The following is an 18454-nucleotide window of genomic DNA, read 5'->3' on the forward strand; positions in this document are numbered from 1 at the left end:
ACTTCATGTGGCGTTTTTGTGCTTTATGTAAACCGCCATTTCAAGTGGCGGTTTGGTCTAAAAAAAAAAAAAAAAAAAAAGACTTTTCCACGTTGACGGTATTCTGGGAAATTCTTTCCCAAATTAGGTAAAGTGGGAAATTTTTTTTTTAAACATTATTCTGGGAAATGACTCTTTGTTTCACCAAGCAATTCTTACGGAAATTAAGAAAAAACAAAAAAATTTTAGAAGGTGGATATATCATTTAGCTTGTCTTCTATGAAATTGATTCATCATGAAACAAATTCATATAATTGACCTATTTCTCTATCACTTTAAAATTGCAAGTCATTACTTTAACACACTAAAAGTACATAAGTCAACTTAATATAGATGGTCTCACTAACCATGAGACCGTCTCATTTAAAAATTTACCGGAGAAAAGTTAATATTAAAATAAAGCTAGTGGAAAATAATAGAATTGATTACTTGTCATTTCATTACTTGGAAGGAGAATAAATACAATCTTAATCATGAGTTTTAGGAAACTAAATATTTACATAATAATGACAAATATAATTACCAAAGATATGATAATTTACAAAATATACAAAATATAGCAGAAAAATTATAGAGACCAGAATTATTAAAAAAATTAAATAAAGTTTATGAAAACATATAAAAAACATAAGTAATATAAAAATATTAAAAAGAAGTTTGTAAATAATATAAAAAAACCACAAACATCAATAATCTATTAAATGAGGTTGAACACAGTTAATTATGTTTAAAAAATTTTATATAATAAAAAAATTCATAAAATAATGATAAATAAAAGGAAAAAATGAAACAAGGTGTAGTTTATTTTGGAAAAAATGTATCCGTTAAATCATTATTAACAAGAAAGCGCCAAAAGCGCCAAACGCAACAAATATATTGATTTGAATACCCTTCTCGGCTCTCAAACGGTAGTTTCCGAATCATTTCGCTTGGTATGCTCTATCTTCTTCTCTGGGTTCAATACTTCGATCATCTTCCTTCGAATTTCAAGACGGATTCAAATACAGGATCTTGTAATGTAAGTTTGTAATACGTGGTACTCTCTCTTTTACGCATTTTTGGTCCATCTTTATTAACTTTTTGAAATTTTGTTGAATTTTTGTAATATGTATGTTTCATGTTTGTAATATGTGCTACTCTTTCTTGTAATGTGAGTAAATTTCAATCTTTAATCCTTCATTTGATGTACATTTCTGTGTTTTATTTCTTGATGTTTTTTCGTTTTCAATCTTATATGTCGTCCATTTTTGTGTTTTTTGCTTGATTTGTTTAATTTGTATCATTTATTGTTGCTCGGTTTGTTTGATTTGTTTGTTGCTTGATTTGTTTTTGTTTTGGGAACTTTATGGAATTTGTGGGTATTTTATATTTGTGGGTATTTTTGTTTTTGGTCATTGACTCCTTGACTGTTAGATTGTTTGTAATGAACATAACAACTGTGTATCAAACTAAACAGATAGTAGAATAAAAATTATGAGGAAAGAACTTTTGCTTCTTGACTTTTTTGTGTATTTTAATAATGATTTTATTAAATATAAAGAACAACCTATCTATATATTTTCTCTGTTTTAATATACTTGTTATATTTGACTTTTTACGTAATCTAGTGTATTATTTTGATCATTTATATATTGAATTATACATATTTAAAAATTATAAAAAATTAATATTATAAAAGTATGCGATTAGACGATTCAAACAAGATATCATATCATTATGTTTTGTTTTACACATTAGTCGCAATATATAAAATAAACTTAAATGATAAATAGTATTAAAAATCGTTCTGTAGCGAGTATTTCAGAATGGAGGAAGTATAGGATAAGAAGGAGAAACGTTATAACTAACTAACAACCAATTAGATATAACCAACTAACTAAATATATTTAACATAAATCTTGCAAACTAGAAACACCCACATCTTATCTTCTTTCTTTTTCCCCAATTTTTTTGCTTGTTTTTGGTGTTTATATGGGGTAGTAGTCTAGTAGATTTGTCATATCTTTAATAATAATGCTTGTACTTTCATTTTTCAATGGATTTTTATTTTTCATATCATGAAAGTGATCAACTGTGTTTTCAACTAGTTAGAAATATAAAGACAACTTATTTTGCTCTGTTTTTCCTGTATATTTCTATATTTCCAGGTTTTAGTAAGTAAAAATGATGGTTTTTTTTTTCCTGTTTACTTTTCAAATTATTTTGCTCTTGAGATTCTTCAATATGTAATTTATTCAACATTTTCATGTTTATTTTTCATAATTTGAAAACGAAAATGAATTGGCCCATATTTGCATGTAAGATGTAGTGCTCATATTATGAATAGGGGTGGTCAATAAAATCCGACCCAACTGACTCGACCTGCCAACCCATTGTCCCGATGACTTAATGGCGAGTCAAAATTTTTAAAAAACCATGAAATTCGTAATCGGGTATCCGACTCGGCTTAAATGGGAACCCGTTGACCCAGTCTTAATGAAATGAAAGGCGACTGATAGCTTTCATAAACAAAACACCTACAGAAATTAGATTCTTGATTCCCTTTTTTTTTTTTTTCTAAAATTTCATGTGTGGTTTTTCTCATATCTTCTCCCTCTTTTTCTCATCCCTATTCTCTCATCCTCTGCCATTTCTCATTCTGCTCTTCTAATTTTTCAATCCACATTCTCCTTCACGCCTAATTTAGACAAGTCAGTATTCTTCATGGTCGATATTTCGATCGTCACTCTCCTTAAGACGGACATAGAAAAGCCAATATTCATTTATGATTTTTCTTGTCCATCAATAAGACCCACAAACATTATAGTACTGCTCTTCTTGTAAACAAACTATACTATCATTGCTTTTTTTCTTCTTTTTTTTTTTTTTTGATGGTTTTTGTTACCAACTAACCTTTCTGGGAATTAAATGGCTGACATTTTTGGTGGATAAATGTTGCTTGATGCATGAAAAAGTTAGTGTGTATTTAGTTTTGAAAACGATCGCCAAATACTTACGATGTTAAGAACAAACAACAATGAGCAAAAATAAGTTTGACAAAGTAACAAACAAGGACACAAAAATTTAAGGAGGTTCACCCAATGATGGCTACGTCCTCCGTGGTGTGTAGTTATGTTTATATTATATCAAATGAATACAAACAACACTTCAATATGAAGAATTACAATTGAGATAGAGATAACAACAATAGGCTATGTGTTTGGCTTAAGGGTTGTGTTTGATGTGTTTTTACATACTTGAAGTGTGGGTATGAGAGCCCTATTTATAGTGCTAGGTACTTGAAGATGAATGGCTCACATAAATACATAGTTAATTTAGGGTAATGAATACTATGAAATAACTCTAAGAACTTGAAAAGGCATTATCTCAAGAGTCACACACATGAGACTCTTCACCTTAATCTTCATTAACACCAATAATTCCCATGAATACTCTTCACCTTATTACACCCTTTTGGATTCCACAACTCAAGAGTCATACACATGAATTCAACCCTTTAATGTGCACTCAAGTCACACATTAGTATACTATCATTTATAATCACATTAGTATACTACCATTCATAACAATCTCCACCTTGACTTGAGTTCACCCAAGTAACAACATTCATCAATCCACTTCATATTCAAAAAACATACACACCTCAAAATGCCCAAGAGGGCATTATCTCAAGCAAGGAGCTAAACCTACCAAGTCAACACATAACTCAAACTTGGTAGAAGGTAATGACTTTGTCATCATGTCGGCCGGATTTTCCGTAGTGTCAATTTTCTTCAATAACACCCTTTTGTGCTCAACTTCATCCCGGATAAAGTTATACTTAATGTCAATGTGCTTGGACCTTCTATGAAATGTATTTTGATTTCTAGCCAAATGTATTGCACTTTGACTATCACAATGCACACTTACCTCACACACCTTATTGCACATTTCACCAACAAGACCTTTAAGCCATTTTGCTTCCTTGAATGACTCGGCCACGGCTATGTACTCCGCTTCGGTTGTAGAAAGAGCAACCACATCTTGCAAAGATGATTGCCAACTAATCGCCGAACCACCCAAAGTAAACACGAACCCATTTGTGGACTTTCTATTATCTAGATCACCACCATAATCCGAGTCACAAAACCCGGTTAGCTCACTTGAATTTTTCCCATACATGAGACAAACATTTGAAGTATCTTTCAAATACCTCAATAGCCATTTTAGTGCCTCCCAATGTCCCTTACCCGGATTAAACATATATCTACTCACCAAACTCACCGCATGAGCAATGTCGGGCCTAGAGCATACCATAGCATACATAACGCTACCAACGGCACTAGTGTATGGAATTCTTACCATTTGCTCTTCTTCCTCTTTTGTTTGTGGACACAAATTCTTGGACAATTTGAAATGAGAAGCAAGAGGAGTAGACACACCTTTAGCATCATCCATGGAGAAACGTTGAACAACTTTCTCAATGTACTTCCTTTGACTAAGGTATAAGACACCCTTAGCCCGATCTCTCAAAATCTTCATCCCAAGAATCTTCTTGGCTTCACCAAGATCTTTCATATCAAATTCACTTGAAAGCAACTCTTTCAAGTCCTCCACCTTAAGCAAAGAGCTACATGCTACTAGCATATCATCAACATATAAGAGCAAATATAGTAAAGAACCATCTTCAAATTTCTTAAGATAAACACAGCTATCATAAGAACTTCTAACAAAATCATGTGAAATCATAAAGGAATCAAACCTTTTGTACCATTGCCTTGGAGATTGCTTCAACCCATACAATGACCTCTTCAATCTACACACATGATTCTCCTTACCGGCTACCTCAAAACCTTCCGGTTGCTTCATAAAGATTTCTTCTTCAAGCTCACCGTGAAGAAAAGCCGTCTTTACATCCAATTGATGTAACTCCAAATCCTCCATCGCCACCAAAGCAAGCAATGCCCTAATAGAAGAGTGTTTCACGATCGGAGAGAAAACTTCGTGAAAATCAATACCCTCAATTTGAGAGTATCCCTTTGCAACAACCCTTGCTTTGTAGATGGGAGGAATATCACTAGAAGGACCCTCCTTCCTCTTGAATATCCACTTGCACCCCACAATCTTCTTTTTCTTTGGTGCAACAACGATATCCCAAGTTCCATTCTTCGCAAGAGATTCCATCTCTTGTTTCATAGCAATCAACCACTTGCTTGAGTCATTTGAGGCCATAGCCTCCTTGTACGTACTTGGTTCATTTAACCCTTCGACTTCGCTAGCAATGTTGAGAGCATAAACAACATAATCACACTCTTCAATGTACCTCCTTGGAGCCACGATCTTCCTTCTTTGCCTAGTTGTGGACAAAGGAGGAGACCTTTGTTGAACATCATCATTTTTCTCATTATCAACATTGGAGGATTCAACCTCCACTTGTGCTTCATTATCATCATTATTAAAAGGTTTTTCAACATTAGATACAAGCATGCTATCTTCATCAAAAACAACATCTCTAGAAACAATAATTTTCTTTGATTCATTACACCATACCCTATACCCCTTTACACCCACTCCATACCCCACAAAGATACCTTTTCTAGCCCTAGGTTCTAACTTACCATCATTTACATGAATATAAGCTGGACAACCAAAGATTCTAAGACTAGAATAATTTACCGGAGTGTTGTACCATACCTCTTGTGGCGACTTGAACTTCAAGGCGGTATGAGGTGAACGGTTGATCAAATAACATGCCGTAGCCACCGCTTCGGCCCAAAATTGTTTCCCCAAATTTGCTTGATTTAGCATGCATCTTGCCCTTTCCAATAACGTTTTATTCATCCTCTCCGCAACACCATTTTGTTGAGGACGACCTGCACAAGTTCTATGTCTAACAATACCTTCATTAGAACAATAATTGAGAAACTTGCTATCAACAAATTCAAGACCATTGTCGGTTCTCAAGGTCTTGATGCTCCTACCGGCTTTCTTTTCAATCATCTTCTTCCATTCCAAGAAGACATCAAAAACTTCATATTTATGTTTTATAAAGTAATACCAAACTTTTCTAGAGTAATCATCAATAAAGGTCAACATGTAGCTACAACCACTAAGAGAGGGCGTTCGTGAAGGCCCCCACAAGTCGGAATGGACATAATCTAATATCCCCTTAGTGTTGTGGATGGCGGGTTTAAATCTAACTCTCTTGTGTTTCCCATAAACACAATGTTCACAAAAACCAAGGTTCCCAAAATTTTTTCCATCAAATAAACCTTGTTTAGAGAGTTCAAACATACCTCTTTCGCTCATGTGACCAAGCCTCAAGTGCCAAAGTTTGGTGTCACGATCGGACATTGTGCTTGTGGATACATTCGCCGAGCCAAGAATGGTTGAACCTTGAAGAGCATACAAACTCCCATTCAACCTCCCCTTCATCACCACTAGTGAACCCTTGGCTACCTTCATAACTCCACCTTCACAAGTGATTCTACACCCGATCTTATCAAGAGTACCCAAAGATAAAAGATTCTTTTTCAAGCCCGGGACATACCTTACATCGGTTAAGGTCCTCACAATCCCATCAAACATTTTAATTTTAATGCTCCCAATCCCAACAACCTTACATGTGGTGTTGTTTCCCATGGTAACATTTCCCCCATCAACACTTTCAAATGTATGGAAGAAAGTTTTGTTGGGAGTCATGTGGAATGTGCACCCCGAATCAAGAATCCATTCATTATTACCTTTGTACTCATGAGTGGCAACAAGAACATCGCCATCATCACTATCATTCACGTAACTAGCATTGGCATTGCTAGTTCCTTCCCTTGCCTCTTCTTCTAGCTTTCTCTTAAGCTTCCAACAATCCTTCTTGATGTGGCCCTTAAGCTTGCAATAGTTACAAGACTTATTTTTGTTTGGCCTCACGGACTTGGACCTTCCTTTACCCTTGTTTCCACTCCCACTAGTGGAACCTTTCTCTTGTGACCTCCCTCTTACAAACAAACCGTCACTAGCATTGCTTGGTGACTTTTGTGACAATTGTGTATCAATGAGATCCCTTTGAGTCAAGGCATTCTTCACATCATCACTACTCAAATTATCTCTACCATAAAGTAGAGTTTCTCTAAAATTTTTATAAGAAGGGGGTAAAGAACATAAAAGATAAATTGCCAAGTCTTCATCATCAAGCTTAACATCAATGTTTTGTAAATCCATAACAATGGAACAAAACTCATCCAAGTGAGGTTTTAAAAGTTTACCTTCCTCCAAGCGTAAGTCGTAGAGTCTACTCTTCAAAAGTAGCCTATTGGTAACACTCTTGGCCATGTAGAGTGATTCCAATTTCTCCCATATACTCTTGGTTGTTGTTTCTTTAACAACCTCTCTTAGAACTTCATTGGATAAGCATAATTGGATTGCCGATAACGCCTTTGTGTCTATCTCTTCCCATCTCGATGCGGACATTCCTTCCGGCATCTTCTCTACACCATCAATCGCCTTGTGCACACCATTTTGAATCAAAATGGCTCTCATTTTGACTTGCCATAAGCCAAAGTTTACATTCCTATCAAACTTCTCAATATCGAGCTTCATTGTAGTCATGATTTTCAAGTAATAATTTCTTAAAACACCGCAAAATAACCTTGGCTCTGATACCAATTGAAAACGATCGCCAAATACTTACGATGTTAAGAACAAACAACAATGAGCAAAAATAAGTTTGACAAAGTAACAAACAAGGACACAAAAATTTAAGGAGGTTCACCCAATGATGGCTACGTCCTCCGTGGTGTGTAGTTATGTTTATATTATATCAAATGAATACAAACAACACTTCAATATGAAGAATTACAATTGAGATAGAGATAACAACAATAGGCTATGTGTTTGGCTTAAGGGTTGTGTTTGATGTGTTTTTACATACTTGAAGTGTGGGTATGAGAGCCCTATTTATAGTGCTAGGTACTTGAAGATGAATGGCTCACATAAATACATAGTTAATTTAGGGTAATGAATACTATGAAATAACTCTAAGAACTTGAAAAGGCATTATCTCAAGAGTCACACACATGAGACTCTTCACCTTAATCTTCATTAACACCAATAATTCCCATGAATACTCTTCACCTTATTACACCCTTTTGGATTCCACAACTCAAGAGTCATACACATGAATTCAACCCTTTAATGTGCACTCAAGTCACACATTAGTATACTATCATTTATAATCACATTAGTATACTACCATTCATAACAATCTCCACCTTGACTTGAGTTCACCCAAGTAACAACATTCATCAATCCACTTCATATTCAAAAAACATACACACCTCAAAATGCCCAAGAGGGCATTATCTCAAGCAAGGAGCTAAACCTACCAAGTCAACACATAACTCAAACTTGGTAGAAGGTAATGACTTTGTCATCATGTCGGCCGGATTTTCCGTAGTGTCAATTTTCTTCAATAACACCCTTTTGTGCTCAACTTCATCCCGGATAAAGTTATACTTAATGTCAATGTGCTTGGACCTTCTATGAAATGTATTTTGATTTCTAGCCAAATGTATTGCACTTTGACTATCACAATGCACACTTACCTCACACACCTTATTGCACATTTCACCAACAAGACCTTTAAGCCATTTTGCTTCCTTGAATGACTCGGCCACGGCTATGTACTCCGCTTCGGTTGTAGAAAGAGCAACCACATCTTGCAAAGATGATTGCCAACTAATCGCCGAACCACCCAAAGTAAACACGAACCCATTTGTGGACTTTCTATTATCTAGATCACCACCATAATCCGAGTCACAAAACCCGGTTAGCTCACTTGAATTTTTCCCATACATGAGACAAACATTTGAAGTATCTTTCAAATACCTCAATAGCCATTTTAGTGCCTCCCAATGTCCCTTACCCGGATTAAACATATATCTACTCACCAAACTCACCGCATGAGCAATGTCGGGCCTAGAGCATACCATAGCATACATAACGCTACCAACGGCACTAGTGTATGGAATTCTTACCATTTGCTCTTCTTCCTCTTTTGTTTGTGGACACAAATTCTTGGACAATTTGAAATGAGAAGCAAGAGGAGTAGACACACCTTTAGCATCATCCATGGAGAAACGTTGAACAACTTTCTCAATGTACTTCCTTTGACTAAGGTATAAGACACCCTTAGCCCGATCTCTCAAAATCTTCATCCCAAGAATCTTCTTGGCTTCACCAAGATCTTTCATATCAAATTCACTTGAAAGCAACTCTTTCAAGTCCTCCACCTTAAGCAAAGAGCTACATGCTACTAGCATATCATCAACATATAAGAGCAAATATAGTAAAGAACCATCTTCAAATTTCTTAAGATAAACACAGCTATCATAAGAACTTCTAACAAAATCATGTGAAATCATAAAGGAATCAAACCTTTTGTACCATTGCCTTGGAGATTGCTTCAACCCATACAATGACCTCTTCAATCTACACACATGATTCTCCTTACCGGCTACCTCAAAACCTTCCGGTTGCTTCATAAAGATTTCTTCTTCAAGCTCACCGTGAAGAAAAGCCGTCTTTACATCCAATTGATGTAACTCCAAATCCTCCATCGCCACCAAAGCAAGCAATGCCCTAATAGAAGAGTGTTTCACGATCGGAGAGAAAACTTCGTGAAAATCAATACCCTCAATTTGAGAGTATCCCTTTGCAACAACCCTTGCTTTGTAGATGGGAGGAATATCACTAGAAGGACCCTCCTTCCTCTTGAATATCCACTTGCACCCCACAATCTTCTTTTTCTTTGGTGCAACAACGATATCCCAAGTTCCATTCTTCGCAAGAGATTCCATCTCTTGTTTCATAGCAATCAACCACTTGCTTGAGTCATTTGAGGCCATAGCCTCCTTGTACGTACTTGGTTCATTTAACCCTTCGACTTCGCTAGCAATGTTGAGAGCATAAACAACATAATCACACTCTTCAATGTACCTCCTTGGAGCCACGATCTTCCTTCTTTGCCTAGTTGTGGACAAAGGAGGAGACCTTTGTTGAACATCATCATTTTTCTCATTATCAACATTGGAGGATTCAACCTCCACTTGTGCTTCATTATCATCATTATTAAAAGGTTTTTCAACATTAGATACAAGCATGCTATCTTCATCAAAAACAACATCTCTAGAAACAATAATTTTCTTTGATTCATTACACCATACCCTATACCCCTTTACACCCACTCCATACCCCACAAAGATACCTTTTCTAGCCCTAGGTTCTAACTTACCATCATTTACATGAATATAAGCTGGACAACCAAAGATTCTAAGACTAGAATAATTTACCGGAGTGTTGTACCATACCTCTTGTGGCGACTTGAACTTCAAGGCGGTATGAGGTGAACGGTTGATCAAATAACATGCCGTAGCCACCGCTTCGGCCCAAAATTGTTTCCCCAAATTTGCTTGATTTAGCATGCATCTTGCCCTTTCCAATAACGTTTTATTCATCCTCTCCGCAACACCATTTTGTTGAGGACGACCTGCACAAGTTCTATGTCTAACAATACCTTCATTAGAACAATAATTGAGAAACTTGCTATCAACAAATTCAAGACCATTGTCGGTTCTCAAGGTCTTGATGCTCCTACCGGCTTTCTTTTCAATCATCTTCTTCCATTCCAAGAAGACATCAAAAACTTCATATTTATGTTTTATAAAGTAATACCAAACTTTTCTAGAGTAATCATCAATAAAGGTCAACATGTAGCTACAACCACTAAGAGAGGGCGTTCGTGAAGGCCCCCACAAGTCGGAATGGACATAATCTAATATCCCCTTAGTGTTGTGGATGGCGGGTTTAAATCTAACTCTCTTGTGTTTCCCATAAACACAATGTTCACAAAAACCAAGGTTCCCAAAATTTTTTCCATCAAATAAACCTTGTTTAGAGAGTTCAAACATACCTCTTTCGCTCATGTGACCAAGCCTCAAGTGCCAAAGTTTGGTGTCACGATCGGACATTGTGCTTGTGGATACATTCGCCGAGCCAAGAATGGTTGAACCTTGAAGAGCATACAAACTCCCATTCAACCTCCCCTTCATCACCACTAGTGAACCCTTGGCTACCTTCATAACTCCACCTTCACAAGTGATTCTACACCCGATCTTATCAAGAGTACCCAAAGATAAAAGATTCTTTTTCAAGCCCGGGACATACCTTACATCGGTTAAGGTCCTCACAATCCCATCAAACATTTTAATTTTAATGCTCCCAATCCCAACAACCTTACATGTGGTGTTGTTTCCCATGGTAACATTTCCCCCATCAACACTTTCAAATGTATGGAAGAAAGTTTTGTTGGGAGTCATGTGGAATGTGCACCCCGAATCAAGAATCCATTCATTATTACCTTTGTACTCATGAGTGGCAACAAGAACATCGCCATCATCACTATCATTCACGTAACTAGCATTGGCATTGCTAGTTCCTTCCCTTGCCTCTTCTTCTAGCTTTCTCTTAAGCTTCCAACAATCCTTCTTGATGTGGCCCTTAAGCTTGCAATAGTTACAAGACTTATTTTTGTTTGGCCTCACGGACTTGGACCTTCCTTTACCCTTGTTTCCACTCCCACTAGTGGAACCTTTCTCTTGTGACCTCCCTCTTACAAACAAACCGTCACTAGCATTGCTTGGTGACTTTTGTGACAATTGTGTATCAATGAGATCCCTTTGAGTCAAGGCATTCTTCACATCATCACTACTCAAATTATCTCTACCATAAAGTAGAGTTTCTCTAAAATTTTTATAAGAAGGGGGTAAAGAACATAAAAGATAAATTGCCAAGTCTTCATCATCAAGCTTAACATCAATGTTTTGTAAATCCATAACAATGGAACAAAACTCATCCAAGTGAGGTTTTAAAAGTTTACCTTCCTCCAAGCGTAAGTCGTAGAGTCTACTCTTCAAAAGTAGCCTATTGGTAACACTCTTGGCCATGTAGAGTGATTCCAATTTCTCCCATATACTCTTGGTTGTTGTTTCTTTAACAACCTCTCTTAGAACTTCATTGGATAAGCATAATTGGATTGCCGATAACGCCTTTGTGTCTATCTCTTCCCATCTCGATGCGGACATTCCTTCCGGCATCTTCTCTACACCATCAATCGCCTTGTGCACACCATTTTGAATCAAAATGGCTCTCATTTTGACTTGCCATAAGCCAAAGTTTACATTCCTATCAAACTTCTCAATATCGAGCTTCATTGTAGTCATGATTTTCAAGTAATAATTTCTTAAAACACCGCAAAATAACCTTGGCTCTGATACCAATTGAAAACGATCGCCAAATACTTACGATGTTAAGAACAAACAACAATGAGCAAAAATAAGTTTGACAAAGTAACAAACAAGGACACAAAAATTTAAGGAGGTTCACCCAATGATGGCTACGTCCTCCGTGGTGTGTAGTTATGTTTATATTATATCAAATGAATACAAACAACACTTCAATATGAAGAATTACAATTGAGATAGAGATAACAACAATAGGCTATGTGTTTGGCTTAAGGGTTGTGTTTGATGTGTTTTTACATACTTGAAGTGTGGGTATGAGAGCCCTATTTATAGTGCTAGGTACTTGAAGATGAATGGCTCACATAAATACATAGTTAATTTAGGGTAATGAATACTATGAAATAACTCTAAGAACTTGAAAAGGCATTATCTCAAGAGTCACACACATGAGACTCTTCACCTTAATCTTCATTAACACCAATAATTCCCATGAATACTCTTCACCTTATTACACCCTTTTGGATTCCACAACTCAAGAGTCATACACATGAATTCAACCCTTTAATGTGCACTCAAGTCACACATTAGTATACTATCATTTATAATCACATTAGTATACTACCATTCATAACAATCTCCACCTTGACTTGAGTTCACCCAAGTAACAACATTCATCAATCCACTTCATATTCAAAAAACATACACACCTCAAAATGCCCAAGAGGGCATTATCTCAAGCAAGGAGCTAAACCTACCAAGTCAACACATAACTCAAACTTGGTAGAAGGTAATGACTTTGTCATCATGTCGGCCGGATTTTCCGTAGTGTCAATTTTCTTCAATAACACCCTTTTGTGCTCAACTTCATCCCGGATAAAGTTATACTTAATGTCAATGTGCTTGGACCTTCTATGAAATGTATTTTGATTTCTAGCCAAATGTATTGCACTTTGACTATCACAATGCACACTTACCTCACACACCTTATTGCACATTTCACCAACAAGACCTTTAAGCCATTTTGCTTCCTTGAATGACTCGGCCACGGCTATGTACTCCGCTTCGGTTGTAGAAAGAGCAACCACATCTTGCAAAGATGATTGCCAACTAATCGCCGAACCACCCAAAGTAAACACGAACCCATTTGTGGACTTTCTATTATCTAGATCACCACCATAATCCGAGTCACAAAACCCGGTTAGCTCACTTGAATTTTTCCCATACATGAGACAAACATTTGAAGTATCTTTCAAATACCTCAATAGCCATTTTAGTGCCTCCCAATGTCCCTTACCCGGATTAAACATATATCTACTCACCAAACTCACCGCATGAGCAATGTCGGGCCTAGAGCATACCATAGCATACATAACGCTACCAACGGCACTAGTGTATGGAATTCTTACCATTTGCTCTTCTTCCTCTTTTGTTTGTGGACACAAATTCTTGGACAATTTGAAATGAGAAGCAAGAGGAGTAGACACACCTTTAGCATCATCCATGGAGAAACGTTGAACAACTTTCTCAATGTACTTCCTTTGACTAAGGTATAAGACACCCTTAGCCCGATCTCTCAAAATCTTCATCCCAAGAATCTTCTTGGCTTCACCAAGATCTTTCATATCAAATTCACTTGAAAGCAACTCTTTCAAGTCCTCCACCTTAAGCAAAGAGCTACATGCTACTAGCATATCATCAACATATAAGAGCAAATATAGTAAAGAACCATCTTCAAATTTCTTAAGATAAACACAGCTATCATAAGAACTTCTAACAAAATCATGTGAAATCATAAAGGAATCAAACCTTTTGTACCATTGCCTTGGAGATTGCTTCAACCCATACAATGACCTCTTCAATCTACACACATGATTCTCCTTACCGGCTACCTCAAAACCTTCCGGTTGCTTCATAAAGATTTCTTCTTCAAGCTCACCGTGAAGAAAAGCCGTCTTTACATCCAATTGATGTAACTCCAAATCCTCCATCGCCACCAAAGCAAGCAATGCCCTAATAGAAGAGTGTTTCACGATCGGAGAGAAAACTTCGTGAAAATCAATACCCTCAATTTGAGAGTATCCCTTTGCAACAACCCTTGCTTTGTAGATGGGAGGAATATCACTAGAAGGACCCTCCTTCCTCTTGAATATCCACTTGCACCCCACAATCTTCTTTTTCTTTGGTGCAACAACGATATCCCAAGTTCCATTCTTCGCAAGAGATTCCATCTCTTGTTTCATAGCAATCAACCACTTGCTTGAGTCATTTGAGGCCATAGCCTCCTTGTACGTACTTGGTTCATTTAACCCTTCGACTTCGCTAGCAATGTTGAGAGCATAAACAACATAATCACACTCTTCAATGTACCTCCTTGGAGCCACGATCTTCCTTCTTTGCCTAGTTGTGGACAAAGGAGGAGACCTTTGTTGAACATCATCATTTTTCTCATTATCAACATTGGAGGATTCAACCTCCACTTGTGCTTCATTATCATCATTATTAAAAGGTTTTTCAACATTAGATACAAGCATGCTATCTTCATCAAAAACAACATCTCTAGAAACAATAATTTTCTTTGATTCATTACACCATACCCTATACCCCTTTACACCCACTCCATACCCCACAAAGATACCTTTTCTAGCCCTAGGTTCTAACTTACCATCATTTACATGAATATAAGCTGGACAACCAAAGATTCTAAGACTAGAATAATTTACCGGAGTGTTGTACCATACCTCTTGTGGCGACTTGAACTTCAAGGCGGTATGAGGTGAACGGTTGATCAAATAACATGCCGTAGCCACCGCTTCGGCCCAAAATTGTTTCCCCAAATTTGCTTGATTTAGCATGCATCTTGCCCTTTCCAATAACGTTTTATTCATCCTCTCCGCAACACCATTTTGTTGAGGACGACCTGCACAAGTTCTATGTCTAACAATACCTTCATTAGAACAATAATTGAGAAACTTGCTATCAACAAATTCAAGACCATTGTCGGTTCTCAAGGTCTTGATGCTCCTACCGGCTTTCTTTTCAATCATCTTCTTCCATTCCAAGAAGACATCAAAAACTTCATATTTATGTTTTATAAAGTAATACCAAACTTTTCTAGAGTAATCATCAATAAAGGTCAACATGTAGCTACAACCACTAAGAGAGGGCGTTCGTGAAGGCCCCCACAAGTCGGAATGGACATAATCTAATATCCCCTTAGTGTTGTGGATGGCGGGTTTAAATCTAACTCTCTTGTGTTTCCCATAAACACAATGTTCACAAAAACCAAGGTTCCCAAAATTTTTTCCATCAAATAAACCTTGTTTAGAGAGTTCAAACATACCTCTTTCGCTCATGTGACCAAGCCTCAAGTGCCAAAGTTTGGTGTCACGATCGGACATTGTGCTTGTGGATACATTCGCCGAGCCAAGAATGGTTGAACCTTGAAGAGCATACAAACTCCCATTCAACCTCCCCTTCATCACCACTAGTGAACCCTTGGCTACCTTCATAACTCCACCTTCACAAGTGATTCTACACCCGATCTTATCAAGAGTACCCAAAGATAAAAGATTCTTTTTCAAGCCCGGGACATACCTTACATCGGTTAAGGTCCTCACAATCCCATCAAACATTTTAATTTTAATGCTCCCAATCCCAACAACCTTACATGTGGTGTTGTTTCCCATGGTAACATTTCCCCCATCAACACTTTCAAATGTATGGAAGAAAGTTTTGTTGGGAGTCATGTGGAATGTGCACCCCGAATCAAGAATCCATTCATTATTACCTTTGTACTCATGAGTGGCAACAAGAACATCGCCATCATCACTATCATTCACGTAACTAGCATTGGCATTGCTAGTTCCTTCCCTTGCCTCTTCTTCTAGCTTTCTCTTAAGCTTCCAACAATCCTTCTTGATGTGGCCCTTAAGCTTGCAATAGTTACAAGACTTATTTTTGTTTGGCCTCACGGACTTGGACCTTCCTTTACCCTTGTTTCCACTCCCACTAGTGGAACCTTTCTCTTGTGACCTCCCTCTTACAAACAAACCGTCACTAGCATTGCTTGGTGACTTTTGTGACAATTGTGTATCAATGAGATCCCTTTGAGTCAAGGCATTCTTCACATCATCACTACTCAAATTATCTCTACCATAAAGTAGAGTTTCTCTAAAATTTTTATAAGAAGGGGGTAAAGAACATAAAAGATAAATTGCCAAGTCTTCATCATCAAGCTTAACATCAATGTTTTGTAAATCCATAACAATGGAACAAAACTCATCCAAGTGAGGTTTTAAAAGTTTACCTTCCTCCAAGCGTAAGTCGTAGAGTCTACTCTTCAAAAGTAGCCTATTGGTAACACTCTTGGCCATGTAGAGTGATTCCAATTTCTCCCATATACTCTTGGTTGTTGTTTCTTTAACAACCTCTCTTAGAACTTCATTGGATAAGCATAATTGGATTGCCGATAACGCCTTTGTGTCTATCTCTTCCCATCTCGATGCGGACATTCCTTCCGGCATCTTCTCTACACCATCAATCGCCTTGTGCACACCATTTTGAATCAAAATGGCTCTCATTTTGACTTGCCATAAGCCAAAGTTTACATTCCTATCAAACTTCTCAATATCGAGCTTCATTGTAGTCATGATTTTCAAGTAATAATTTCTTAAAACACCGCAAAATAACCTTGGCTCTGATACCAATTGAAAACGATCGCCAAATACTTACGATGTTAAGAACAAACAACAATGAGCAAAAATAAGTTTGACAAAGTAACAAACAAGGACACAAAAATTTAAGGAGGTTCACCCAATGATGGCTACGTCCTCCGTGGTGTGTAGTTATGTTTATATTATATCAAATGAATACAAACAACACTTCAATATGAAGAATTACAATTGAGATAGAGATAACAACAATAGGCTATGTGTTTGGCTTAAGGGTTGTGTTTGATGTGTTTTTACATACTTGAAGTGTGGGTATGAGAGCCCTATTTATAGTGCTAGGTACTTGAAGATGAATGGCTCACATAAATACATAGTTAATTTAGGGTAATGAATACTATGAAATAACTCTAAGAACTTGAAAAGGCATTATCTCAAGAGTCACACACATGAGACTCTTCACCTTAATCTTCATTAACACCAATAATTCCCATGAATACTCTTCACCTTATTACACCCTTTTGGATTCCACAACTCAAGAGTCATACACATGAATTCAACCCTTTAATGTGCACTCAAGTCACACATTAGTATACTATCATTTATAATCACATTAGTATACTACCATTCATAACAATCTCCACCTTGACTTGAGTTCACCCAAGTAACAACATTCATCAATCCACTTCATATTCAAAAAACATACACACCTCAAAATGCCCAAGAGGGCATTATCTCAAGCAAGGAGCTAAACCTACCAAGTCAACACATAACTCAAACTTGGTAGAAGGTAATGACTTTGTCATCATGTCGGCCGGATTTTCCGTAGTGTCAATTTTCTTCAATAACACCCTTTTGTGCTCAACTTCATCCCGGATAAAGTTATACTTAATGTCAATGTGCTTGGACCTTCTATGAAATGTATTTTGATTTCTAGCCAAATGTATTGCACTTTGACTATCACAATGCACACTTACCTCACACACCTTATTGCACATTTCACCAACAAGACCTTTAAGCCATTTTGCTTCCTTGAATGACTCGGCCACGGCTATGTACTCCGCTTCGGTTGTAGAAAGAGCAACCACATCTTGCAAAGATGATTGCCAACTAATCGCCGAACCACCCAAAGTAAACACGAACCCATTTGTGGACTTTCTATTATCTAGATCACCACCATAATCCGAGTCACAAAACCCGGTTAGCTCACTTGAATTTTTCCCATACATGAGACAAACATTTGAAGTATCTTTCAAATACCTCAATAGCCATTTTAGTGCCTCCCAATGTCCTTTACCCGGATTAAACATATATCTACTCACCAAACTCACCGCATGAGCAATGTCGGGCCTAGAGCATACCATAGCATACATAACGCTACCAACGGCACTAGTGTATGGAATTCTTACCATTTGCTCTTCTTCCTCTTTTGTTTGTGGACACAAATTCTTGGACAATTTGAAATGAGAAGCA

At 37.0% G+C, this 18454-nt stretch overlaps 1 protein-coding gene across 1 annotated transcript; it reads right to left on the reverse strand.

Moving 5' to 3' along the window:
• Positions 1 to 959: 959 nt before the first annotated feature.
• Positions 960 to 18291, reverse strand: LOC130808306 (uncharacterized). Its single transcript, XM_057673783.1, has 8 exons — positions 18262 to 18291; positions 13966 to 14296; positions 10793 to 10797; positions 9296 to 9626; positions 6123 to 6127; positions 4626 to 4956; positions 2454 to 2530; positions 960 to 1016 (listed from the first exon to the last, which is right to left on the reverse strand). The coding sequence occupies exons 1-8, from the start codon at positions 18289 to 18291 to the stop codon at positions 960 to 962; spliced, it is 1167 nt and encodes a 388-aa protein (XP_057529766.1).
• Between the last annotated feature and the right edge of the window lie 163 nt (positions 18292 to 18454).

This window comes from Amaranthus tricolor, chromosome 3 (genome assembly GCF_026212465.1).
Source record: "Amaranthus tricolor cultivar Red isolate AtriRed21 chromosome 3, ASM2621246v1, whole genome shotgun sequence".
NCBI classification, from domain to species: domain Eukaryota; kingdom Viridiplantae; phylum Streptophyta; class Magnoliopsida; order Caryophyllales; family Amaranthaceae; genus Amaranthus; species Amaranthus tricolor.

Coding starts and splice junctions, on each gene's coding strand:
- LOC130808306 (XM_057673783.1), bottom strand. CDS start 18,291: ATGTTTAATCCGGGTAAAGGACATTGGGAG. Junction 2,531..4,625: donor TTTGCTTAAGGTGGAGGACT/TGAAAGAGTTGC, acceptor GAAAGCTATCAG/TCGCCTTTCATTTCATTAAG. Junction 1,017..2,453: donor ACCCGATTACGAATTTCATG/GTTTTTTAAAAA, acceptor TGAAATTCGAAG/GAAGATGATCGAAGTATTGA.